The sequence below is a fragment of the Salminus brasiliensis genome, chromosome 8 (assembly GCF_030463535.1).
Source record: "Salminus brasiliensis chromosome 8, fSalBra1.hap2, whole genome shotgun sequence".
In the NCBI taxonomy this organism is placed as follows: Eukaryota; Metazoa; Chordata; class Actinopteri; order Characiformes; family Bryconidae; genus Salminus; species Salminus brasiliensis.
The window spans coordinates 12,219,549-12,247,388 of record NC_132885.1 but is presented as its reverse complement, the minus strand read 5'-3'; the positions used below and the strand labels follow the sequence as shown (position 1 = coordinate 12,247,388).

The following is a 27,840-nucleotide window of genomic DNA, read 5'->3' as shown; positions in this document are numbered from 1 at the left end:
TGGCATGCTAAATATAAATATTCAAAAGTTGTATATGCCTAAGATCGTTGTTTTGCAATTGTGACCTCTGGCTTCATTTTTCTTGGCCCTGTGACGGGTTTATTCAAGTAGTCTGTTATAATCTTCCATAAAGACTATTTGCAACCGTTGCATTCATGGATGGTGGCAGATATACATGGCACCGCGTGAAAGCCTTTGGAATATAAATAAATATATATATACAGTCTTATATGAGCGAATTAATCCTTTACATCCTCTACTTAAATAATTCTGCCTGTGTCAGAACACACTTTCTATTTATTTTCTGTATTACATACATTTTCATGTATTTACATAATACTAAACCTACTAAACACATACACCCAGTTGAAACTGTGATAAAGGCAAATGATGAGCAGTCTTACCAAAAATTACTTTGTGCTTCAGAATATGCAGGATCATGTCTCTATAGAGGATATGAACTTATTTTCACTTAAAATGTAGAAAATACATGCCATGTGGCCAGGGGTGTCCAAACATTTGCATAAGACTGTATAACTAGACTTAATAGTATCATATATATATAATGCAATTTATCTAGTCAGTCAGTGAAGGTAAACAAGTGAACAACACATGGTAAGTTTGCATGTTTGAGTGTACTGCCTAATGATTCCTGTCGTGGAAGCCCAGTAATTCCATGTCCCGTCCAAGACCTAGTTAACCCCTTAAATTCCCAGTTCTGCTACGTCTAATTCTTATTATGCTGTAACTACACTGACTACAGTGCAAACAGCCTGCTTTCTTCCTAAGGTGGTTCCTGGGATTGTAAAATTGTTAATGTGTTAAATCAGTCATTTATTAAAGTAGATCAGGTGAGCTGCTGGATCTTAACGCATCCATACAGTGGATGGAGTTTACAGAGAAGTCAGCTGCCAAACCTGTTCTCTTTTAAACAACGTAGCAATAACTTTACTGAGGAATAACACATTCCTATCTATCGTATTATATTGTATTGTACTAATCTGCTGTAGTGCGTTTATCTCCTGTCAATTGCTGGCAAAAAGACACTTAGTGCTGACATAAAGAAGCTTTCACATTTTTAGATGTCTGGGCCTCACCACTTTAACCCGCAGAACAGACTGCTGGCAGTTACGTCCTTGAAAAGCAGTCAAAATGTAGCCCCCACACAAACTCTGTTGGATTACTGCTGTCTCATTTATGCCAGGATCTACAGGGTGTAGCCTCGGGAATGAACAGCGATCCATAGGGCTGTGTTTGCCTCAAACGTTAAATTTGTGGCTGTGGCCATGGTTGATCTCCTCAGAAATGTGAGCCAGGAATGGGTTCTTTAATCCAGCTTTATTCAGCATGTGTTTGAGAGGAAATGACCAAAAGGGCCCTGATGGAGGAGGACAGGTTACTTTCCCTAATCCACTGAGCCCTGCTTCCGCCAGGTCCCTCAGGGTTTCAGCTTCAGACCTGCTTTCTGCCAGGGGTCAAAGGTCTTAGGAGATGCAATGCAGTGCATGTTTGATCATTGCTATTAATGGGTTATCTGTCACGATTTCACAATGGATCGTGCATGCCTTCGAAACGGGTTAGGTGCTAACCAAGGTGCTCATGTCAGCATAAAAAGTTAGATGGCAGGTAATGTAGTGTTGATAATTGACTTTCTTTGTGTAAATGCTAGACATTGCTTAATGATCATGGTCAAGGTTAGTTGAACATTTGTGGCAAATTTGATGATGAAGACATTTTGCTACAGAGTTAGTCTTTTATACTTCAAAACAAGCGTTGAATATGTAAGCCGTTAACAGTCCAGCTAATATGTTTAGCTGCAAACTCAAAGACCCTGACGTTTCTTATTATTTAGAGGTTTGAGGTACTGGATAAACTTTGCTTAATAATGACAACTGACCTGCCTTCCTGACTGACCATGACCTGCTGCTTGAATTCCAGCATTTAACGTGTGACTGCCTGACCAATTCTAAAGCCTACAGGACTTGGTAGTGTCTGGATGGCGATTTTTTCAGATTTTTCTGTGGATGCAGTCTTCTAAAACAAGCAAGGTAGATCATCATAGATCTTTAGTAGTTTTTTAAAGAAATTCTGAACATTGCAACACATGCTGTAACAGAAAGACGAGGCCAAACAATCATCAACGACGTCTATATTTCTAACGCTGAGGAACTAAACCTTCAAATCCCTGTTCCACTCTTACACGTGCTCCTAAAACCTCACACATGCGGCAGACCTTTTCCGGTGTAAATCCTTGAGCAACAGTGCTGCTGTATTACAGATACGAACAGAAGTTAACACAGTTGGCACTAATAAAGGCTTCTAATCCTCCTGACTGTAAACAGCACCCTTAGCAGCACCATTAGCAACAACTTCCGTGCAGGCAAGGTTTCGTGCTATATTTCTGTATTATGTTAGACTGGATTGTCCATGGCAAATTACTGACAGTAATACACACATATCCAACAAGCTGCACATTTTGGTAGGCTTTAGAAAAAGCTTTTTCATCTGGTCCTATGTTTTTCATGTGTATCTGATATGAAGATATGCTCAATTAATTGTTAATTGTTTCAGATAATGCTTTTTTAACATATATGGAACATAAAAAAATCAAAATTAAATGAAAATCAATCCACAGACGATACACTTCCATTCAAAGTCAGCTGTGCTGATCAGTATGGCTTAATATGCGGCCTCAGTCCAGGTTTGCCTCCTCTCTACTTTCCGTTCATGCCAAACCCCTTCGGTGTACCACTGACTCTTTTCTTTGCTTTCAATGTAGCTGCGAGAGCCAAAGTCAGTTGTTAAGCAATTGACTGCATTCTGCCACGTCCATTTCCATATGAAACAGGCAGCAGCCCTTTGCTCTGACAGCGAGGCTGGCCCTGACGCTCGGTGCTGCCAGTCTTCCCCCCAACACATTCAGCCAGACTGCCGGGACGCACCAAAACAAGGCGGCATTGATGAAAGAGGCAGAACCTCTCCCATGGCCCCCACAAAGCTAGAATGAGATGTTGTGGGGGGGGGGGGATAGCGACTGGCAAGTGCCGTTTTGAGTTGTTTTTTTTTTTCTTTTTAAAGGAGGTGATAGAAGGATGGAGGAGGATGGGCCAAGAGGCCTCTGTTAGGCTTTCTTTTTTGCGCAGGAAGCTCTACTGTATTCCTCCATTCTGTTATCCATCTCCATAGGCTCCATTGGCGTGCTGACACTTTCAGTTATAGGGCTGCAGCCCAGCCAGCCGGCCCATTGTGCCATTGTGATTTCACAGTGGGGTCTAAGCCTTTGGGAGGCTTCATTCTAATGAAAATTCCTCCACTACTGCCCTTTGTGGGCTGGTGGTGGGGCGTCCCCCTTATCTTTCCCCTCAGATAGTTTTGGGGATTCTCGCCTGCTGTGGGTTTAAGTTGGCTAATTAGAAAAGACATGGTCCGAAAAAAGGAAGAGGGGGGTGCGAAAAAAAAAAAAGAAAAAAAAGAAAACTCTAAACCAAACAAAACAGCTCGAGCAAAGGCATTAATGAAGGGAAAAAACACATACCCCTTTAACAGGACAAAAATTCATTTGCATAATACAGACCACTCTCCACACAAAGGCCGATGAAACAATCATCTTGGTGTTCTCTGTTATTGTTGCTATTCACCCAGTCTTGAGTTCCATTTTTATTCCTAAATTAAGACGTCCAAATCCCGTCCTTCTGAAGCCTCCTCAGGAAACGACTACAGTGACTGTCAGCAAAGGGTTAATTCTCCTTAGGAAGGAACAGCTCGACACAGGATAGTGCTGTTCAGAAAGCCCACTTTACTTTGCCTGTCACCTTTCCCAGAACCGATACTGTCAGGAAACACTGGCTTTATTTTGAAAGCCTCAGCAGATAGGGTTCTCTCTTGGCAAAGGTTGGTTAAAGCTGTTAACCTAATGTATAGCATACAGAGGTTAGACATGAGCTTGCTGTTGCTGAGGGAGTTCAGCAGAACCTGTCCTTTTAACTTGAGGCTAGATTTTAAACGGTTGACAGTAATCATGAAAAACCTCACACTGTTATACAACCAAGAATATAGATTTTATCCCTCACAGCAAATTTGCAGGTGTTGAATTACCATGCACAGTGTTAAATTTTAACATTTGCAGTATTCATTGAAGACTAACAGGGTTAAAATTGAACACAGGCAAATTTGCTGAGCACATGTTGATGCGCCATCTATCACCTCAACGTGAAATGTCCCACGAAAGCTGCTTATTTGGTCTTTCATCGTATACGGCTCATATTCCAGACTTGCTGGCAAGATAGTGAAATCCAGTTGTGCGACTTGTGTCAGTGTGTGTGTCCTGCTCCCCGCAATACTGTATGTGCCAATTGTCTACCTGTGCGTTACAGACGCTGCCGAAACCTCCGGGATCATGTCCTCCTAACAAAGACTGCCTTTGAGCAAGTGGAGGAGCAATTTTATCATTAGTAAACTGAGCAGGAAAAAGGCTGGCTTCCCAATTGGCTGCTGAAGGAGTTAAATTGGAAGTCCATTTGGCTGGCACGCTTTAAAAGTGCCGGGTTTGGTGTGGCCTCGTTAATGTGAGTCGGGACCTCTAGATATGAGAAGGCCATCGCCGTGCTTTTAGTGCAGTAGCCCAGGCACTGACCATACAGCCTGCTGGCGTAGGAAGGGAGAAAAAAGATGATAGATCATGTTTGTGAGCAATGGTTGGGTTTTAATATTTAAAGGCAGTGATCACGACTTACCAATGTTCTAGAAAGTTCCCAGACTCGGGGCAGCATCTTTCAGCAACTATGAATGCTTCTCCTGTTCCTTCTTTACTTCATTTAATTATTTGTATCAAGGAGACAGTGAGCTGTGCCAGTTGAATGACCAGAATCTTGCGGGGGATTTTTAGTTATGGTTACTGGGAGGCTAAATGTCAAATGCTGACCTCACTCTGTAGTCCTAATACAGAGGGGTTTCCTTTGGCTGCTCTTTTTGTTCAGTGTTTTCATACCTTTCAAAACCTTTGCAACTGATCTTTTGGACTTGACCAGTGTTATGCCACATAGATAATTAGGTATGGAAATTCCGTGCAGATGCCAATATCCATCATTTTCGTCTGCATTTTTGCTGATTTCCACTTTTTGTAAATTTGGCAGTAGTTTTTACATTGTATCAAAATGTCACAATAAATTCGACCAATACAAATGACTTGAAATCAAATCTTTTTACATTGACTTCCATTGAAAGTTGAAAAGCTTTTTTCCTTTTTCTTACATTTTGGACATAGCATGTTTTGCCTAACAATGATGTTGTATCTGGCAAGGCTGATACATAAACATCAATAAATTGAACAAATTCAAATGACATCCATCTGGATTAGTGTCATTGAAAACATAAAGAAAAGTATTTCTTTAGGATTCAGGAAATGCAGTGAAATAAAATGCAGATATTGTATTAGGGTATTCCAGCATCACTTAAACTTACTCCCTTATTATTTTCATCATCAAAAATTGTTTTTAGATACCCATCAAATTCAAACATTCAGTCATGTTTTTAAATCAATTTATACAGATATAATTCCCATACCACTGTGCATCCCTACAGATAAAAAGTTCATTCATTCATTGTATAAGGTTTCAGTCTTGCGTCCCATCAGTTTCAGGATAAGTATCAGTGACTGTAGGAGACTGTAATATTGGAGCGCTTATAACTATGATAAGTTCCAGAAACACAAGAAAACATTGTTGTGCAACTGTCCGTTCATGGACTTCAGATCGAGATGCTTTTACAAGCCTTCAGCATTTTTAAACGGCTCTATGTTTAGGCCTACTTTGATAAGTGCCGCTGTTTATTTAGCCAGTTTCTTTCTTTTTCTCACAATATCTGTCATGCATTTGACCAGAGACAGAGAGAGTGTGTTTAAAGGTAGCCAGTGATAAGACACACTCACTCATTCACTCACCCACCAACCCCAGCCCTTCAGCCACCTCCCTCCACCTTGCATCTCCCTCCGGCTTTTGGAATTTGGGTGTAAGGGCTGCGGTACCACCCGGTACCACTATTTATCCCAATTACATTTCTGACAAGGAACAGCATGCACCATTAATCAGAGTGTCAGTGAGAGACAATCAGAATCATGCATACCGTTTTTTTTTCCTCCGGCGGCCCTGTCGGAGGGCTCCCTGGTTGAACTGTGCTGCCCCGGTCGATATCTCGCCGAGCACGGCGGGGAAGGTACAGGGGTGGTACCTTATCTACTGAGATGCCACTCACAGGCAGAGATCAAAAGGAGGGATTGGGAAGAGAGCAGCGAGGGTTGTGTAAGTGTCTGCCGTTCGGCTGGCACGCTCTGCTCCGCTGACTGTCAATGCTCTTAACTGCGTGCTTCATCAATAGCAACCTCCACCTCCACATACACTTAAAGAGCGTTACTGTGTTTTCATAAGAGGAGTGAGGAGTGCTATCCATTTTCTGAATGTATGAAAATGGGGAGGGGAAGATGTTTAAGACCTGCTGGTGTAGGTCTGCTTGTGTGCAGCCAGAGCGTACCGCAGGAACAGCTTCAGATTCAGAATCATCTTATTTGCATTTTGCCTTCTATAGCCTTTTCATAGCAACTCGTTTGTTTCGTTTACTGCTGTTTAGCCTTTGTAAGTGGGCAGTGAAATGCTCTTCCTGTTGCCTCCAGGTAATTCCTTAAGACTGATGTAGATCAGCTTGTGTGCAAACGCATCCTGCGGGGTTCCTTTCAAATTTAACACCAGCTCACCATTTGCATTTTGCCTCCTGTTGTCTACTGATAGTGAAGGAACTTCATTTACTGCTGTTCAGCTTTTGTAAACTGTAGTGAAAGTTTCTGCTTATCCTCCTCTAATACAAAACCTCTTACCCCTAATACTTAAATGGTCCCAATGGTCCCAATGGTCCCACCGTTTATTCCCGCAAGCAGAAGCTAGTGAACTGATACTGCTAGTGTACTGGTTGGTGTGGCGCAACAGACAACACCACTACCTGCCACTGAGCTACCACACCATGTGGGAGATTGGTGTTCGATTCCCGGTCTGGGTGACTATGCTGCGCTACACCAATAAGAGTCCTTGGGCAAGACTCCTAACACTACACTGATCCACCTCTGTAATACGAGTAACCTTGTAAGTTGCTCTGGATAAGAGCGTCAGCTAAATGCCATAAATGTAAATGTAACTGAGATGCTGTCGCTTCTGTCTGTGCAGATTCAGGGTGTGAGACGGGTCAGTTCCGCTGTGGGACAGGCAGGTGTATCCCAGCAGGCTGGCGCTGTGACGGTGCAGCGGACTGCACAGACGACTCAGATGAGAGCAGCTGCCGTAAGTAACACATTGTCTCTCTCACACTCTTTTTCAGCCCCCGCTATCACGAGCACTGACTCACCAACAAACACTGAGGTAATGAATATGTCTGGATCTTGTTTAAAGCTGATAAGGAGTAAAAATGAGAGACAGTGGGAAGTGTTGTATTATCTACATGGGACTTGTTCCATAGATGGACCATCTGCCAAATAGGTTGATTTGTGTGAATTCGAGAACTCCAGCAGCTGCTTGGTTTGAAACGTTGCCCCACACTGTAACAAAATGAAAGCCAAGCCAACTTAAAAATATAAAGTATCTGATTAAGAAGCATTTTTTATGTTGTAATGTAATAAACTTAGTTTAGCCAAAAGCTCCTATCTTACATTTTTAGTTCTGCCGCTCAGTGTGGTCAATTGAGTTAGGCCGACTCAAAAACACAGCTAAAATAGCTTTAATATTGTGTAAGATTTAGTCTGTGTTCATCCTCCTCCTCCTCCTCAATTTGTTTACTGTTTATTCTCATCTGCAGATTAGAGCAAGCGCTATCACGTGACGTCTCCAGACTGGGAGGCTTTTGATAATGGAGCGCTGAGCCCTTGCTGAGATTTGAACTTATGATCTTCTCACATGTGATGAGCAGGCAGTTAGACTGCTGGGCCGAATTACACTACACACAAAAACACTGAGTAAATAAACATGTACATGATTTCACAGCTCTGGACTGACACTTCTGGAGTGGTGTAACAGTCTAACTGACTTCTTGTCAAGAGCTAGGACATCAAATGTTCAAATCCCACCACACCACAGCCTCCCATCGTGAAGTGTCTGAGAAGAGGAATGTATTGCTGATTAAACAGTGAGATAAAAAAAGTTATTTAGAGTTAGGAGAACTTTTGACTAAACTAAGTTAAGTTAACTAAAAAATGTTCAGAAGTGTCAGTTACTTTTATCATTTGAAGTTGGCCTGACTACTTTGCAGGTCACTGATTAAAAAAAATAATTGTGGAGGAAAATATTTAAAAATAAACGCCAAATCTAACACTCACGGTCTGGCGTTCTTTAGTTTTTCATTGGAGTTACATGGAAAGTGGGCAAAAATGGGCAGAAGAACAAAAACTTTAGTTGAATTAGTATATTTCCATAGTGCCTCTGCTGTTTTTAACATTGTGAACTTGCTCAATCCTTCTGCTGTGGACCCACCGCACACAGTTTAAACTATTTGCTGCCCCAATGCATCTTATCTAGTTCATCAACTGAATATGATTCATGAGCTGAATAGCTGAATCATGTGTTTTGGGGGAGTGAGTTACAAGGTGCATGGCAAGGACCATTATAATGGATAAGAGCATGTCATGCAATGTCTGAAACCACACAAGTTAAACTGTTTGAGCTTACCCAGCAGTTCAGAACTGTGTGATGCAGATTGTACAATGCTAATGTGATGAGTGCAGGCTTCCTTTACTTAGCTCCACTAGCCACATCACTCCAGTGTGAAAACAAACTTCAGGCACCAAACATGTCCAGCTGCTCAGCTGCATTTGTGGTACAGCGAAGCTTGCGTAAAGTTGCTTCAACCTTTTTAAAGAGGAATCTGTGTGTGCAGCTTATTTCTGCTCTTATGAGTTAGTTCATTGAGCCGGCACATTTTGTTCTCTCAGCCCAATCGACCTGCGAGGCGGGTCAGTTCCAGTGTCTGAGTGACGGCGAGTGCATTCCAGAACCCTGGCTGTGCGATGATGAAGAGGACTGTGAAGATGGCTCAGATGAGAGACAGCACTGTCGTATGTCCACTCTCTCTCCTTCTTTCTCACTTATTCATTCACCTTTCCCTCAGCATGCATCTTGCCCCTCTCTCTCTTTCATCCTTTACACAACCTGTCAAGTCCAAAATGTTCTCTTGACCGCCTGTAATGTAAAAGCATGTCATTTCCCTCACGTAGGGGAAACATGATAGGCCTGGTGTGTGGGCTTTAGTTTGAGCGTCTAAGATGAAGACCACCCAGCACATATATATTAAAAACGTCTCCCTTGATCTCCCTGCAGCTGGAAGAACTTGCTCCAGCTCACAGTTCAGCTGCACTAATGGGGCCTGCATCCCAGGGGAGTACAGGTGTGACCATCTACCTGACTGTTCAGACGGGGCGGACGAGAGAAACTGCCGTAAGTCAGCCATCAGTGTGTGTGTGTGTGCATTGTTGGGGAGATGGACTCACCCTGTCCACCCCCACTCCAGGATCCTGTGGCATTTTAATCAATTTGTTAGATTAAGAGGCTCGTTGATGGACAGAAATGGCCACAATATGCTTCTTGTTGTCAGAAGCTGATTGCAGATTCCTCGCTGGATTAGCGTGAAACGTCGCTCATCTAGTATTCCACCACTAAGCCAAAATTCTGGGCACACTCCACTGCACACAATATATTTATACCCTCACTTACATTAGACTTTAATGGTGTATCATTCCTGTTTTCCCAGTGAGGGCTCATCTTGATGCCTTTCTTTTGGGACAAAAAATATTCCACCTGTTTCCTATGGGCCATATGTAGCCGTATCTTGTTACAAAGTAATTATATTTAATTGAATGAGTGAGTGATGACTGAACTCTCTCTCTCTCTCTCTCTCTCTCTCTCTCTCTCTCTCTCTCTCTTTCTCTTTCTCAGACTACCCCGAGTGCTCTGAGCTGAGGTGTGCTAACGGGGCATGCTACAACAGGAGCCAGCACTGTGACCAGGTGCTCAACTGCCGAGACGGCTCTGATGAGGCCAACTGCAGTGAGTGTCTGTCTCTGGCAGAGAATGCACACTGCCTCTACGCTGCACAATACAGTGGAGAAGAGCTCCAGCTTAGTCCAGTATCATAATAGTTAAAAAAAAACTGATCATTTTTGACTCAAATGTGTACATTACATTTACATCAATCAAATATATTACATCAGCATTGTTATTGACAAAAGTATGTAGTAACATTTTCATTATTTTAATATTAATATGAATTCTTATTACTATATTAATATTTTATTAGTGTAATAAGGTCCTGGAAATAGACAAACATGATGTTACAGTGCTATATGATGATCAGCAATTGCAGTTTGCAGTTATAAGAGGAAGAAAGTTCAGTACAATTTATTTGCAATAAAATAATAATAATAATAAGAAGAAGAAGAAGAAGAATATACACTATATGGACAACAGTATTGGGACACCTGCTCGTTCATTGTTTCCTCCAGAATTCCTCCAAAGGGTATTAAACATTTTAGTGTATCCAGCTCTTGTTGGAGTAACTGTCTCTGTTGCATTGCTGTGAGGATTTGATTGCAATTGGCTCAAGTGAGGTCAGGATATTAGATGAGCACCACCCCACCTCATCCCCAAAAGTATTGGAATAGCATCATTCTACTACCACAGGGACTAAAAAGGGGTGTCCGCAAACATTTGGACAGATAGTGTATCTAAAAAGCAATGTTGTGAATTGACAGGTTTTAAAAGTGTTTGCATTGCTGTCATAATATGCTGTTGAATCAGATGTGTTGTTATACAGTCCTGTGGTTTAGTCTTTGCAAAATGAGTGTCAGAACACACTCACTCAGATTACAGACAGCAAAGAAGAAAGCATGCCTTTTCCAAAAAAGACCTAATACACTGTGCGTATTTGGCTTTGCTTGTATAGCTCAGCGATGCAGCAGCAGCCAGTTCCAGTGCAGTAACGGAGAATGTGTTCCACGTGGGTACGTCTGTGACCATGATGATGACTGTGGAGACAGAAGCGATGAACAGAACTGCAGTATGTATTTTACTGCGACACTACTGACACTGACACTGCTACCAGTTCCTCCAGACTGTACACTGATTACACCCTTGTCAAATGTTATAAGCCTGTATGTGGATCAGCACTTTAATGCTGCACTCTAATGAATTGTTATTTAATATAGTGTGTACTATATTGTTGGTGTCACATAAAAACCTTGTATCTCCATGTTTGCTGTTTAGGACTTTTTGACACAATTTGAACCTGGCATACATTGCATCAACAGTTCATGATCAGTGGACCAATAGTAATGCTCCTGAATAAAATGTTCTTCCAAATCTTAAATGTTAAGAAGAATTTTCCTTCTCCTGTAAAGGTTTTTGCCTGATAGTGACAGTATACAAAATAAAATGGCTGAGGTTTGAGGTAAAATGAGAGTAGGCCTCTTCATTTTCTATGAGCAAGCTCTGACGTGATGCTTTATCGCTCCACAGCCTATCCTACATGTAGAGGGACTTACTTCACTTGCCCCAGTGGTCGCTGTATACACCAGGTCTGGTTGTGTGACGGAGAAGATGACTGTGGAGACAATGCTGATGAGAGAGGCTGTGGTGAGTAGTTTTCCTTAGTTTTATTACTTGTTGGGACAATGACCTAATTGTCAGTCTAATCTATTATATTCAGGACACTTGAACAGATATACATTTTGACTGTGTGAGAAATCCTATTATGTTAACCTGCAGCCCCTCAGTTGTGCACCGGGCTTGCTGTTGTGCACAGCGAGGGCTCTCATCAGCCATTCATCTCCACTCTGCTGCTGCTGATCATTCAGACCCTCCAAAGCTCTTTAGAATTTCTCCAGGTTGCTTTGAAGGACTTGTGCTTTGAGAGGCCACGGTTGGAGCACCCACAGCTCCCATGTGACCCTCTCAGAGTGGTTCCTTCCCATGATTTAAAACTACACTGTTTTGCCAGACAAAAAGGCTGAGGCGGGCTGCTTCTCATTCCATGTCAGATAAGGCTGCTGTCCTTCTCACAAACCTCATACATTGTTTCTGTTGTTATCAAGCAGGAGTTCTGTCGTATGCTCAACTCCTGCTCGGCTTGTCCTTTTACTTTTCTTGGCTTCTTGTGCTTCCTCTTAGTATGTTTATTAGAATGTGGCATTTGGACATTTGAAAATGACCACAGAATCTGGAGGCCGAAATGTCTCAAATAGCTCTGTGTTTTTGCATGTAGTAACATTGTTTCTTGGTGTTTCCTCTTGGTGTAAGTCAGTTTGGGAACAATAAGCCTGATATGCTTTGTGGTATGTTCTCCATAGATAACGTCCAACATGAGTGTTTTTCGGGGGAATGGCCGTGTCCCTCATCTGGTGTTTGCATCCCCATGGAGCATCTCTGTGATGGCACGCCTCACTGTCCTGATGGGGAAGATGAGACCAACTCCACTGCTGGACGCAACTGCAGTTAGTGCTCATTCATAATATACAGACATTTACCCACCCCTGCCTGCACCACTGTCTCTTTTCTTATTTAAAGTAAATATATGACAAAGGTGGGCAAGAGGTGCCGGAGTCCAGCACAGTCTACTGATTTTCCTGCTCTAACAGACCTACTAAACCTGGCAATTAACAGGCGACTTAAATCAGGTGTGCTAGAGCAGAAAAAGCTCAAAACTGTGCAGGAATCTGGCCCTTCAGGACCGGAACTGCCCACTTATGATATGTGGTACTATATTATTAGCTGGATGTTTCATGCTCTCCCTTTAAACTTATTGGCAGGCCCAAACTGCAACTCCTCAAGCTAACTCTAACTATAAGATTCTTTTTACATATTAGTTTCATAATAGTCACTGAAAAATTCATTGTGATTACTATGGCACTTAAATGGCGCTTAAAATTAATAACTGAATAGGGGTGTAAGAAAATAAATCTTTAAGGATCACAGTATTATGTTTTACTGTACTGTATCAATTCGCAAAAACACAGTATTGATATTTAATTTGATAGTTTACATGTAAAGGCTGGTGGAAGAAAGGGGTTTAATTTGTGTTGTGTTAAACCCTGACCACTAGATAGCAGTGTTGTACTCAGATCCTACTGTTCTGACTGCATAAAAAGATTAAAAAATTAAACAAAATATAGCCTTTGCTCACAGTATTGCAAAATATTGTAATATATAATTGTAACAGTTGTATTGTGATACGTATCACATTGCCTTACTGAATAAAATGCCTACAGTAAGAGGTTATTCCAGCAAATTAAATCCATCTTGCTGAACTATTATTGCCATTAAGTCAGGTGTCATTTTGCTTTGATTTTCAGGTATCTGGCGCTGTGCGTCTTTGAGCTGTGAGCATCGCTGTCAAATGTCTCCCGAGGGTGGTGCCTGCTCCTGTCCGTCTGGCTACGTGGTCAGCAGCAACAACAGCCGCTCCTGTATTGGTAATACCATATCGCCTCACACACGTAGCTGATATGAACAATATTGTAATACTTTCATCGTCAGTGTACTGCACTCTGCAGTGTTTGTTACAAAGCTGGTCCGATCCTGACCCTTAATGCTCATTTTGTTTATTTCATGCTGTCTCTATGGTGCAGATTATGATGAGTGCCAGTTGTGGGGTGTGTGTGATCAGCTATGTGAGGATCGGATAGGTACTTATCGCTGCAGCTGTCAGGAGGGATACGTGTTGGAGCAGCACAGATACTGCAGAGCCAACACATCCTGTGAGTTTCTCTGAACTACAGATATGACTTGTCAAGCGATGGAAAAAGAAAGCATATATTTGGTGACTTTAAAATGGTAGTAAAACTGTTAAAGCATAAACGAGCATTTAAGCTTTTTTTTTACATGATCTGTTTGTAAATCACACAATAATCAGAATATTATGACCATCTACCTAATCGTGGCAATAACTACCCTCGGATGACACTAGCTAGATGCTGTGGCATGGACTGTGGTGGACTTAGGAGATGGAAGGTGTTCATTATAGAGGTTAACTGCTCCACAGTGGTGCATCGATTGCTCTGTACCACTTCCTGGCTGGAGTCCTTGTTCCCCTCTGGCATCATCAGTGACCCATGGGGCACCACTGTTATGTCGTTGGGAGGCACTCAATGTGCGAGAAGTCTATTCTTGCTACACTACAGCAGCTGAAAGTTACCCCACAAAGTTAGTGTTTTTGAGATGCAACCACCCTTCAAACATGGTTACGCTGTGACAACAATGTGACGACCTATAATTTTGGTGCCCATAACCTTGTTCTACGATTAGAAGTTTGGAAAGTTGTCAAATGGTAGTCTTATAAACAAGTCTGTGCTACCTAAAGATGAGGTTGTGATACAGTTGTGGCAGTGGTGTGGAGAAAATGTAAAAAGTGCAAGAATAATATCGTAAAAAAAGTAGACCTTGGCACGTGGCATCTGTGACGTCCCAGACCGAGTTCAAGTCAGTCCAAGGGTGGTCATAATATTCTGACATGAATATGTATATTCACCTTTGATCTTTCAAAGGTTCTTCACACTCTTATCTATTACACTATCTTTACAAACATTCTTCTATATGGAACCAAAAGTGTTTTTTCTATGGCATCTGGGGCACATGGAGTGGGTTTTAGAGAGTGGTATGAAGTGGATACCAAAGGAAAGGTCCAAATAAACAACACTGGCAAAGGGGTAAGAGTCCAGCCCCCACTGAAACGTGGCTTTGTTGGCTTCATGCCCAATTATGCCTAATTCCTTTTCACACACAGTCTGACGTTGAGGTTGTGTAGACAGTTTACTGGCATACTGATGAATTAACACCCCCCCCCCGTTTAAAAATGTTTAAAATGTGGAAGAAATACAGTGATTTGTTTTAAATTTGCATTTTTTTTATTTTAAATTGCTTCAGAAACAGTTGCTAAACTTGAGCAGCCTTGTGCCATGAGTCAGAACTTGGAAACACTTTCAAATTGATCTTACTTATGTTAACAGTTGTCATAAACATTCATTTGTTAAGCTTTACCAAACTCTCCTGGATTCTCTTTGAAAAACATTGATTCTTTTGGCAGGCGCTCTGAAATTTAGAACTAGCTCTTCCTCCATTGCCACCCATTAATTTAAAATGACTTGGGTAACTGGTGTCTCTGGGTAACTGCAATGTGTGATCTTTCTAGGATTTGATTGTAAAAAGAATTGGTTCTAAAACTGACCCTGTTTAAGGACACCTTCTTACCTCCCCTTGCCCAAAAACATTGCAGTTTTCCCAGCAGATTAACTGGGGATAATGTTATGAATTTGTATCCATGCAGCTGGAGTGGCATCCTTGCTCTTTTCAAACGGACGAGACTTGCTGATTGGAAATATCCATGGACAAAACTCTCGGATCCTGGTTCACTCTGAAAGCAGGGGAGTGGCAGTGGGAGTAGACTTCCACTACCAGTTACAAAGGGTCTTCTGGACTGATACTATTCAAAACAAGGTAAGTAATGTCATACTATAACACCTGCATGTTCCGTAATCCTATTTAATCGTCTGTGGCAGAACCTTCCAAAAGTACTGCATGACCTTGTCTTTAAAAAGTGTTGTTGTCAGCTATGCATCTCACTCTGTAACTCGCAGTTAAAGATCTGGCAACGGACAAGCTGTCTCAATTTGCGCTATTTTAATAAGTGCTATTTCATAAATACTCTTACAGGTGCGAGCCTTGATAGCCTTGACTGTTAATTACATTTGTTGTTGATAACAAAGCTCACACACACTGAGGCAGTCAGATTCTGCTCTGATCTCACCTACACACAGCCCTGGCTCTAGTGTTTGGCTAAACTCCAATGCAAGACCAGTCCATCAGAATGTGTCTGCGCCAGTGTGACTTCTGCCTCTCCTTACGCCTCCCAACTGGAACAAAGCCCTTTTAGAAAAAGCACCCCAGCAACACTCCCTACTTGAGGATCGACAGGCCCAATGTTTGTCGATGTGTTCAGGTTGTGAAGGAAGTTGGCCACCTGACAGCGGAAGGGGAATTCTTTGACTGATGCCTGTAGATACTGCTAATACTGTAATGATGGGAGGGCTGCCTGGCTCCTGTATGGCTACGATCCCAGTGCCTGGATCTGATCTGCAGCGGAGTCCACATTTTCCTAATCTCTGCAAAGTTTCTGATATGCAGGAAAATGCTGGCATATTTCTGTGCAATTTTATGTAACCTGAGAGCGTCCAAAGTGACCATGCAGTATTTGTTTTCTCTGCGTCCAGCCTTTTTCATGCATTCCTTGCCCAACTCTTTGCTTTGTTTGAGCTCTTGGCTGCTCTCTGGTTTTAACCCCAGCCATGGAGCTGAAAAGCAGGGACATACCAAGAGCTTGGGGTCTGCGATTAGTACCCCAACTCAAAGGAATGCCAGCAGCCTCCAAGCGGGGGGTCTGTGAGTGAGCCAAAAAGCAGCAGACTTCTTCCACAGCTTATGTTTCCATTAAACGGGTCAGCTGAGAATCCTACTCGCTAGGACGTCTGGGTTCGGTTTCCAAAGAGCAAGGCCTGCAAAGAGCAGTGGTGCCTTAGCTTCTGTTACAATGCCAAGTGGTCCACCCTGAGAAACTGGTGCCATCTTGAAATCAGTAGGGCAGTGGTTTCACAGTACTGCCCCTGTGGCACCACTTAAATGCTACTGGACAGATAAGCTAGCTGGATGATACACATGGAACCGGAAACCCAGTCAAACTATACATGATTATTAAACGAAAGGATATTCTTTACATCTTATCATATACGTTGGTTGAAGTGATACATATTTTCTTTCTCACTGAACATGTATCAAGATACTGTACACAGGAGACATAAGAACCCGAGTGGCTAATCTACGTTTAACAAGGAACCATTCTGTTTGTTGGCCAGGTGTTTTCAGTGGACATGGATGGGTCGCATTTACAGGTAATCCTCAACGTATCGGTCGACTATCCTGAGAACCTGGCCGTAGACTGGGTGAACAATAAACTTTATGTGGTGGAGGCCAGTGTCAACCGAATTGACATGGTGGACTTTGATGGGAACAATCGTGTCACACTCATCGCAGAGAACCTGGGAAACCCGAGAGGGCTGGCTCTAGACCCGACTGTTGGGTGAGTAATAAAAAAACAAAACAAAAAAAAAAACAAATACCCCAGCCTTACATCCACTCTTGCCTCAAAGGGTTCTTTAAATGCAATAAAAGAATCATATTTGTTTCCATAAATTGCCATTTTTGTAAAAGAGACTTTCTAAAAGTACAAATATAGTGCATGTAAAGGTTCTTTGTCTGTTTAAGGTTCTTTACACATCTCTTAACACATACAGTTGATTACAGAAGTAAAATGGTAATTATACCCTTTATAGCACCTCTGTTTTAAGAGACAGGTTTACCCACAGTGTTCTAGCCACCATCTACCCCCAAAGATGTAAAGATGTTGGTTCCTTTTGGGTGGAAAGTTACAATCTGTGCATGTGCTAACATCGGAAACCACCCTTTATTAATTTAATTTCCAGGCAAAAAGCCATTGCAAACAAACTGTTGATGGTAGATGCGGCCTTCACCATTCCACACTGATTGTGCAGATAGTTGAGACTTGTGACAGTAGGAGCTGATTTTCAACAACAATTAACATATAATAAATAAAATATAATAAAACAGTGCTCAATCGTCCGTTACTCTTCATTGTTCTTTTTGTTTAACTTATTTTAGACCAGCATCTCCACAATTCTAATCTCGTAATAGAAACCACAAACCAGCTCTGAGATCAGCTTATAAGGGCATCTCTACTGGCATCTCTTCTGTCGTCTTCTGTCTTCCCTAAAGCAGGACAAAGTAATTAAAGTTGGACAGCTTTATACTATACAACTGTAAAGGATTAGCTGGAAGTAATAGGAAAATAGGAGATGCACTGAAACCCAATATGGACTCAAGGCCAGACGGATCCTGCTATATTAGGAAGTGACAATTAATGTACACAACTGCAGTGCTTTTGATGAAAGTGTTCATTTCAAATGCAATGTCTTGGGTTTATCAGTAAAGTGACTCCTTAAAAAATGAAAGGTAAAGTACAGCTAGTGTCCAGGGACTTGGACCCTATCCCATAATGCATTTTTTCAGGAAAGATTTACATCCAAAGCCCAAGGCTTGGGTCAAAGGGTTCTTTTTGTACTGTAATGTGTTTATTAGATTATTAGTTTACTGTATATGGCTCTTATATTCCGGTTTAGGTATCTTTTCTTCTCCGACTGGGACACTCTGAATGGGGAGCCTGGTCTGGAGAGGGCCTACATGGATGGCACCAATCGCTATGGTATTATTAGATCCAAACTGGGCTGGCCTGCTGGGATCACATTGGACATTGATGCCAAGAGGGTGTACTGGGTGGACAGCCGCTATGATTACATAGAAACCGCCACATACGATGGTCTACACAGGTATGATAACAGATTTTCCATACGAAGATCCTCTTCTGGTCTACAGCTAACAATATACACTGGGTTTAGCCATTGTTTCTGGATCCACTCTATGTCCGAAAGTTTGTAGACACCTGCTCATCCAACATTGCTTTCTAAATCAAGAGAATTAGTAGGGAATGCATCCTCTCTATGCTGCAGTAACAGCCACTATTGTGCTGGGAAGGCATTACATTAGATGTTAGAACATTGCTTTGATTGCATTCAGCCACAAGAGTATTAATGAAGCAAGGTGCTTTTGTTGAATTATTGGGTATGGATCACAAACACCACTAAAGCTCTACCATTAAAAAGGTATTTTATGGTGCATCATCTCTGTAGAGAACACTCTTGAGGTCCTCATTCACTCAAAAATAAAGCAGAAAGGTAGATTCACTTACAAATTAACAACAATAATTAAAGGAATGTTTCTATTAAATAAATAGTTTTATGTAAAATGGACAAGAATTTATTAAATTACATAATGAATTGAATCTGCTGGTTTAGAGCCAAAGAAATATTCATGATAAATTGTGCCTGAATCCTTTTGGATGTGTAGTATAGTAATTGGGTCTGAATAATCAAGTCTTTTTTCATGCCTGAGGTTTTAGCAGGATCTAACAAAAGACCACAGTAAATCATAATAGCTGGCATGTTTAGTAACCAGCTACTGACTGTTAAATAAATCAAGCCATTGTCTTATTGCTTTAAAGGAAAACAGTTGTGCATGGAGGCTCAGTGATCCCTCACCCCTTTGGCATCAGTCTCTTTGAACACTCTGTGTACTACACTGACTGGACCAAGATGGCCGTCATGAAAGCCAACAAGTTCAGTGACAGCAGCCCACAAGTGCTCTATTCAACAAGTCAGACTCCACATGGTGTGGCTGTGGTTCATGCCTTCAGGCAGCCCTACGGTACGCCAATTAGTATTGTCTCTCAACTGTGGATTTAGCTGGTATGCTGCAGAATATGTTAGTATTAGTTAGTATAATATATGAAGATGTGTTAGTAGTATGTATGATCTTTGCTGTGTGTGTTTGGTTGACAGTAAGTAATCCATGCGGAATGGACCGGGGAGGCTGTGAGCAAATCTGTGTGTTAAGTCACAGGACGGATAATGGTGGTTTGGGATACCGCTGCAGGTGTCGCATGGGTTATGATCTGCACCCTGATGGCAAGAGATGTGTGGGTAAGAGAGTAAATAAATGCCATTTTCCATTTCACTGCACACTGAATGGTTTCCACCATATAACAATAAACAAATGCATGTTCACTGACTTGAATTGCATGGCCAAGGCTGGAATAAATGTCATGGGAACCCTTGTACGGTTTATATTATAGCTCTTGTGTTTTATTTGTGATTACTCCCTGCTGAAAAATCCAGCTTTAGATGGTCTAAGAGGGTTTTTGATAGTCGAGGTGGTTGAAAAGCTGGTCTTTCAGTTGAAAATACACAATGCTGGTCATCAAGCTGGTCATACTGGTTGACTAGTTTGGTAAAGAAGGTTAGCCAGTTCGTTCAAGATAGTCATGCTGGTCAACCAGCTTAAGCATCATGACCTGCTTGAGCTGGCCAGGCAGTTTTTTTCCCGGCAGGGCTTTGTGTTTGCGTTGTTTGCTTATGTTGTTTTCATTTGCTGTCTTATGTGTCTTATGAAAAAGTGTCCTTTACAATGTAAAGAGAGACAAGTAAAAATATAGTAATAAACACATTAATTAAATGAATATTTCTATTAATACCGCCTTTCATGCATTGCTATGTGCCTTCTCTTAAAGCTGTGAGGCAGTTCCTGCTCTTCTCCAGTCAGCTGGCAGTGAGAGGAATCCCCTTTAACCTCTCCTCTCAGGAGGACATCATTCTGCCTGTCACTGGCACCCCGTCGTACTTTGTTGGAGTGGACTTCAGCGCAGAAGACAATTCAATCTTTTTTTCAGACACGGCCAAGGACATTATTTACAAACAGAAAGTGGATGGAACAGGTAAGAGAACAGCAATACATCACCCTTTTTGAGGATTAAGAATGCAAGATAAGATATGGCTACTGATATTTTCTGGCAGCCTGGCAGATTTCATTTTATTACCTAACCTTTTTGTTGCACAGTTTGCAGTCGCCTGAAACATTGATATGTCATTGCGTATTTTAGTCTTGAATGTGACTTTGATTATGGTGATAAAATAGCTGAGAACAGTATCAAGACCTGAAATCAGTATTAAACTACTGAAACTAACTTATTGGTAATTGTTCATGATTCTTGCCATATAGTGTCGCTGTCCTCTCTGGGTCCTCTCAGTGTCCAGTTAGCACAGTGTGTGACTAGCTAGCTGAAGAGATTGTCGCCACTAGGCTAGGCTGTAGATTTTTAACCACTCCAAAGGTTTCAATGTACCAGAAAACAGCATCAGCCCTTGATTTGTCCGCCTGGTGTTAGCCTTTAGACGTTCCAAATGCTTGAGGGTTCCGGATAGCAGCATTGGTTCTTGCTTCAGTTGCCAAGTGTTAGCTTTTAGCCACTCCACATGCCAAGGGGGGTGGATAACAGCATTGGTTCTTGCTTTAGTTAGCCTAGTTTTACATACACCCAGCTAGTGGGCTGAGTGTATGTAAGTTCTGGGACTTCTGGGGGAAGTCAAGACTGTTATGTAACAGTTTGAAAGTTTTTGGAATTGAGCCTTATTCCAGCTCCGTTTTACTTACATTGTTTTTGCTTTTTAAAGAGAACACAACAGTGTTCAGTGAGGTTCATGGTTTGCCATATTCCAAACTCTAGTTTTTCAGCTATGTCAGGATATGTCACAGTTTGACATTCTAGGACCCCTTACATCACTGCTGGCTAATTTTAGTCATTATCACGTATTATAAGAGGTTTTACTGTTGCTTGCATCTCCAGTATCACTTGTGAACAGAGCTGTAGCATGTGATCATGTGAGTTAATACAGGGCTTAGGGGGTCCACTGCGTTTAGTGCATTGTGGGGGAGGGGAGAGTGAAGCCAAGCAAAGCCAATCATTTCCTTTTCAAATCAAACATTGCTTAGATTTTGCCGTTTTAAAGACTGACTAACTCTAACTAATGTTGCTTATAAATATGCTGCATATACTAATCACATATGATTTTGCAGTCTCTTGACAACTATTGTGCATAAGTGTCCTCTTTGATCCCGACAGAGAGGGAGATACTTGCAGCCAATCGGGTGGAAGGTGTTGAGGACCTGGCTTATGACTGGATATCAAAAAACCTGTACTGGACAGACCCCCGTTACAGGAGTATATCAGTCATGAAAGTGGCAGACAAGTCCAGAAGAGCCATCGTGCGCAACCTGAACAACCCCAGATCTATAGTTGTGCACCCAGTGGTGGGGTGAGTTCAAAAGAATCAGAGTGGGGTTAGTGGCTGGTGTGAAGATGGCTGAATGATCTGTTTGACTCTATTATTTAATGTTTGTATTATTTTGAATGGATTGCAATTTGTGTAATTGTAATACCGAGCTTCAGTGTCAAGCGGGCCCTTTCAGCAATGTCCATGAGAAAAGAAAGGTTGTGAACTTGGGTGAGAAATCACAGCCATGTTCAAATGTCAACTGAAAACACAATTCAGTGAGCAGGTCTGAGCCAGGAACAAGGCTCAGGGGGCCTCACTTTCACCTCGGCTCTCTGTTTCCCTAAGGCAGTGAAAAAGCGTTAGCAATCTGGGCACTTGTATCCAGTCACACCTACCATAATGCAGGAGGTGCCCACCCATTCATAGATTGTTCCTACTTTGAACCCGGAGCAGATAAAGGGACTCTTTATGCACTGCTAGTGGGACATTTCCAATAGCTTCAAAGTCATAAGGCCTCCGGGCCCAAGAGGCTAGATTAGTGCTGCATGAAGGCTGGTATTGTAGTGCCTGCTAAGAACTTGGCTTAAGAAAGAGAACCCAGCAGAGTTCTTGGATAAACTGTCGATACCTCTTAGTTTATAAATAAAAACCTGGTCAAGTTTTGAAAAGCATCCCTGCAGACAGATTACAGGGTTGGGTGGGTGGGTGGAGGGGTAAAGCAATGGAAAAGTGGGGTGCAAAGTGGAAAATGTTCATGTTTGCATGTATGTATATGTGTTTTTGTTAGATTCATTTTCTGGACTGACTGGTACCGTCCAGCAAAGATTATGCGGTCCTGGTGTGATGGGTCACATGCTCAGTCAATTGTAAACACCACTCTTGGCTGGCCTAATGGCCTCGCTATCGACTGGAGGTGAGCCAACATCCCAACACCTCTCATGACTCACAGAAATACAACATTACAGTGCATCATTCAGACACCTAATGCCAATAACAGCAGATTAAAACATACTGCTAGTTAATTCAGAAATTAACACCTGCTATCTGACTCTATAGGCCCTTAAAGACACTTTTTAAAGATGTTTTGTGATATGCTCTTCTGCACACTTTTTTTAAGCCACCTTTCACTCTTCACGTCTTTTTTTCTTCAGTTCCATGCGTCTGTATTGGGTTGATGCCTTCTTTGATAAGATTGAGCATAGCACTTTTGATGGCCAGAACAGATTGTCATTGGACCGGATTACACAGATATCCCATCCATTTGGACTTACTATTTTTGGGGGTGAGTCATAGTTTTCCTGATCATTGTCATGTGTGTATGAAATAGTAGCACTATGCTTTAATAAAATTAATTGATTTACATCACAATATTTGTAATATTTCATCATGTAATTTCATCATGAATTTTAACATTCTTCCATAACCAGTGGAATTCTGTGTTTTGCAGCCTTTTAATTTTAGAGACTCCTATCTCAGTATGAAACAGGTAAAGAATCTGGGGTCAGATTTGATAAATACGAGTGTGTGTGTGTGTGTGTGTGTGTATCAGGTTATGCGTACTTCACTGACTGGCGTCTAGGGGGGATCGTCCGTGTCCGGAAAACAGACGGTGGAGAGATGGTGATTATCCGACGAGGGATCAGCCACATTATGCATGTCAAGTCTTTCAACGCTGACTTGCAGATTGGTGAGGGGTGCTTTCATCTGTTGCTTCATCTACCACCTCTATCCTTCCCATTCTTTCTTTCTCTCTTTGCCTCTTTTTCTGTTCAGCCATTTCACTGATGTGCAACAGTTTCGACATTGCAAAGCTCATCACATCCAAACTATAAAGGAAAAGATATAAGATGTACTTTCTTCTTTCTTGTTCCATAAGTGTCTTGCCTCATCATTGTTCTTGGCCTGGATGTACTGGCTTTGATAGGAGGTTCAGTTATTGAACTATACCTTTGTGTTCTGTATTTCCCACCGCTTTTACTCCGGCAGGTTCGAACTTCTGTAACAGGCCATCAAACCCCAATGGAGACTGCAGTCACTTCTGTTTCCCTGCACCTTACTCTCAGCGTGTGTGTGGCTGCCCGTATGGAATGAAGTTGGCCCCGAATCAGCAGACATGCCTTGAGGATCCATCCAATGAGCCCCCTACTTTGCAGTGCGGCTCCAACTCTTTCTCCTGCTCTAATGGAAAATGCGTTCCTCAGAGTTACCGATGCGATGGTGTGGACGACTGCCATGACAACAGTGATGAAGCCAACTGTGGAGCTAACAGTAATATGTTTACACTTTATATTTCTCCTTTTTTTTGTAGAATACAGTATAATTCAGTATAATACTACGGTCTGTAAAGTCCAGTAAACTGTTATTCAATAATATGTGAGTCTTTTTAAGTAATCTGCAATTAGGTAGCAGAATCAGTATACATACTGGCTGTATTGTGGGATGCGCTGTGATATGTAGTGTGCACACACTTTCAGAACCAAATTTTAAAGTCTTTTTTTTCACACGTTTGTTGGTCCAATATAGAAATATTCTCCAGACTTCACCTTTTAATGTTAAGGTTTATCATTCTATTCATTTCTTATTGAAAATGGTAGTTTGTGACACAAAATAATAATAATTAATGAGTCTAAAAATGATTTATGGTTTTTGACAGCTTTCTACATCTAGGAATAGATCACAAAGCATAATACAAATTTTTTGAGTCAATTGTGCGGCAGTTTTACATTTGCCAATGTTGTTTCTTGGATTAATTGTCTCTCTCTGCACTCATTACACTCATTCAGACAGCACCTGCTCCTCTACCGCCTTCACCTGTGCCAATCAGCGCTGTGTGCCCAGGAACTGGCGCTGTGACGGTCACAATGACTGTTTTGATGGGAGTGATGAGAGAGAATGTCCTACTCAGACCCCTGGCACATGCCAGGCTGACCAATTTAGCTGTGCCAACCACCGCTGCATCCCGCACACTTGGCTCTGCGACACCGATAATGACTGTGGCGATGGCTCTGACGAAACCAACTGCGGTAGGTAGCTTGTGGAAGTTCATATCTGGTACTTGTGATAGTGTTTTCCTTCCTAATCAGTGTGTTTCTGTTTAATAGATGCCCTCGGGACATGCTACCCAGGTCAATTCCAATGTCCTGACCACCGCTGTATTGACCCGGCCTATGTGTGTGATGGAGACAGAGACTGTGTGGATGGGGCAGATGAGCAAGACTGTGGTAAGAGTCATTACACTGCACCATTCTACATTACACCAGCTATTATCATGAACAATAATTCAGATGCATTTAATTGTAGTAAATGTTCTCTTAGAGAGTCAATAGGCAAAATATGGTTGTCTATATATGGAGCAATGTGGCTATGGAAGGTTTGGAACTCATTTGGCACCATTTTCCAACCTCTCGTTATACCTTCAAATTTGACATTCTTGTTTGTTACTGTACTTTCAGTGTCAGTATGCATAAATGTGTGAATGAGCTCTGTTCTGATTAGCTGCCCTAAATTGTGCCCTGTTAAAACAGATATTTGGACACATAGTACTAGTATTAATGTGTTGCGTTTTGTGTCATTACAAAAATATGTTTTTACACCTTACTTATGGACTGTACGTACTAAGGAGTGAGTTTTGAACCATGTATATTTCTTTTATATAAAAAAAAAGAGTGTTTATGATGTGGGCCCTTTAAATACAGCCCATAGACTCTACATACTATAGATTGTGTCTTATTAACCTTTCTTTTTAAATTCCCTACTATTGTGCAGTTTACAACTGCACTGGCTATGAGTTCAAGTGTGCCAATGGACACCAGTGTGTCAACTCCTACTACCGCTGTGACGGAGTTTCTGACTGCAACGATCGCTCCGATGAGACTGGCTGCCGTAAGTGGGGCTTTCTCTTTTACGTATAATTTATAGGTAACATGCTGTTGTAACATTTTAATCCTAAAATACTGTCAATTCACAGTAATGTAGTGTAAAATAATAGTCTTTAACTAACTAACTACTGTGGCTTTGACCTTGTAGCCACCAGACCTCCAGGCATGTGCCATCATGAGAGTGAGTTTCAGTGCCAGTCGGACGGCAGCTGTATACCTGCAGCGTGGGAGTGTGATGGCCACCCTGACTGTGAGGATGGTTCAGATGAGCACCACGCCTGCCCCCCACGAACCTGCCCCACCTCACTCTTCCGCTGCGACAATGGAAACTGTGTGTTCCGCAGCTGGCTGTGTGATGGTGACAACGACTGTCGGGACGGTAGTGATGAACGAGACTGCCCCACACCACCGTTCCGCTGCCCCAGCTGGCAGTGGCAGTGTCCCGGTCACAGTGTGTGCGTCAACCTCAGCAGAGTGTGTGATAATACACCTGACTGCCCAAATGGAGCGGATGAGTCGCCACTCTGCAGTAAGTCAATGCTGTTCTGTTCTCTGACCTCTGAGGAGAGATTGTCCCTGACATGCAGTAAGACCAGCTTACCCAATCCTGTGTAAAGAAATTAGATAAAGATTGGGTGAAGAAAAGACTTTCAGATTCGGGTCAATTCATTATTTATTATTTTATCCTAATCCATATCACCCACAATACCTTTTTAATAAGCACTTTCAGGCAACCCTCTGCCTTCAATTCTGTATTAACAGCAGTCAGTGCTAGAATACACTCATGAAAGCAGTGGCTAGCAGACTGCAGTTTTTTTTTTCAGGATTTAAGACTTTCGAAAGAAATTCTGTTAAAGGTGCCATAGAATGCATTTTACAATGTATCCAATTGTCCATCCAATTGTAGTAGTGCTGCTGTCCTCTTGGTGTCCTCTGAGCATTGTCTGCGATTAGTTAGCTGAAGAGACTGTTACCAGATTAGCTCTCTCGCCTAGGACCCACTTAGCATTCAGTCACTTTCCTGGGTTTGGCTTTCTCTATCTGAGCTTTTCTCTTGGATGTGTAGTGAGCAGTCAGCTGAGGTAGTCCAGCTGGTTTTGGAGGAAGCGGACATTGGAGAGCAGACATGGTAAAAGCCAATCAGCTAGCTCTGCTTTTTTTTCTGGCTTTCACGTGTGTCACATGTTGAGTTTAAGCTCCCCTTCTGCCGACACTGGCACAGGTCACCAGCCTGGTTTGAGTAGCAACCCATATTTCCATAACTAGCAGCCTAGAGTCAAAAGGTGATGAGCTGCCCTCTAGTATCAATGGCACTATTTATTATTAGTTATATTTGAACTAGGATGTTGGATTTTCCCAGTTCCAAGTAGGATTTTTTCAACTGGAGCGCTCCCATTAGTGGGGTTTCCTACTCGGAAAGTCTGAAGTGCCTCAACAACCCCGAGTTCAAAATCCAAGATGGTCGCACCGCACACCAACAGTAATAAAAGCTAGGTATCATACAGTTTATTTGCACTTCTGTTTGCCAACATCTGACTTCTGCAGTAAATGGAACATAGCATATGTTCTCATGAATATGCTGTTGTGTTTTACTGTGTCGCAGCTTTAGTAAGCCTAGTGTTATTATGTTTTGAGGGCCTAAATAAAATGAATCAAGACTGTTACCTAACAGATGAAAAGACTGAGGTTCTGAGGTTCATGGTTTGTCACTTACATCAAAGTCTCATTATTCAAATATTCCAGGGAAAATACATTCTAAGACACCTTTAACTGATAATGTTAAATCAGATTCTTGATAATTAAATTAAGAAAATGATTCAGTAGGTTTTTATGTTCCTTTATTGTTCTCTTTTGTGAATGTGTGTGATATTTTTCTTCTCTTAAATAATGAAATAAATTGTCTTTTTTGTGGAAAATATCTATCATTCCTACCTGTGCTATGTACATATTATGTGGATTTGAATGAAGACTTTAATATGTGAAATCTTATGTTTCAAATCATGCATGTATGCCTCTGATCTGGTAATTAACTTTAAAGTGATCTGTGATTTCCCTTTTCCATGCTCACCCCACTGCTTTCAGATGAGCCTTTACCAGGTAGGCCAAATCCTCAATCACCCACAGTCCTCTGCATGTAGCACTGATTTACCC

The 27,840-nt window shown here is 41.8% G+C and overlaps 1 protein-coding gene across 1 annotated transcript in view; it reads left to right on the top strand.

The window, feature by feature from the left end:
* The window catches only part of lrp2a (low density lipoprotein receptor-related protein 2a), a 75,240-nt gene that overhangs the window by 1,700 nt on the left and 45,700 nt on the right, over nucleotides 1–27,840 (top strand). Inside the window, exons 2-25 of the mRNA XM_072685638.1 lie at nucleotides 7,209–7,322; nucleotides 8,963–9,085; nucleotides 9,348–9,464; nucleotides 9,963–10,073; nucleotides 10,969–11,082; nucleotides 11,541–11,657; nucleotides 12,371–12,514; nucleotides 13,373–13,492; nucleotides 13,649–13,777; nucleotides 15,343–15,512; nucleotides 16,925–17,148; nucleotides 18,266–18,472; nucleotides 19,204–19,406; nucleotides 19,541–19,681; nucleotides 20,269–20,472; nucleotides 21,658–21,850; nucleotides 22,599–22,724; nucleotides 22,963–23,093; nucleotides 23,361–23,498; nucleotides 23,798–24,079; nucleotides 24,595–24,834; nucleotides 24,913–25,032; nucleotides 25,577–25,693; nucleotides 25,838–26,218. Of these exons, the coding sequence (XP_072541739.1) occupies nucleotides 7,209–7,322; nucleotides 8,963–9,085; nucleotides 9,348–9,464; nucleotides 9,963–10,073; nucleotides 10,969–11,082; nucleotides 11,541–11,657; nucleotides 12,371–12,514; nucleotides 13,373–13,492; nucleotides 13,649–13,777; nucleotides 15,343–15,512; nucleotides 16,925–17,148; nucleotides 18,266–18,472; nucleotides 19,204–19,406; nucleotides 19,541–19,681; nucleotides 20,269–20,472; nucleotides 21,658–21,850; nucleotides 22,599–22,724; nucleotides 22,963–23,093; nucleotides 23,361–23,498; nucleotides 23,798–24,079; nucleotides 24,595–24,834; nucleotides 24,913–25,032; nucleotides 25,577–25,693; nucleotides 25,838–26,218 (3,966 nt within the window). The remainder of the gene's footprint in view (nucleotides 1–7,208; nucleotides 7,323–8,962; nucleotides 9,086–9,347; nucleotides 9,465–9,962; nucleotides 10,074–10,968; nucleotides 11,083–11,540; nucleotides 11,658–12,370; nucleotides 12,515–13,372; nucleotides 13,493–13,648; nucleotides 13,778–15,342; nucleotides 15,513–16,924; nucleotides 17,149–18,265; nucleotides 18,473–19,203; nucleotides 19,407–19,540; nucleotides 19,682–20,268; nucleotides 20,473–21,657; nucleotides 21,851–22,598; nucleotides 22,725–22,962; nucleotides 23,094–23,360; nucleotides 23,499–23,797; nucleotides 24,080–24,594; nucleotides 24,835–24,912; nucleotides 25,033–25,576; nucleotides 25,694–25,837; nucleotides 26,219–27,840) is intronic.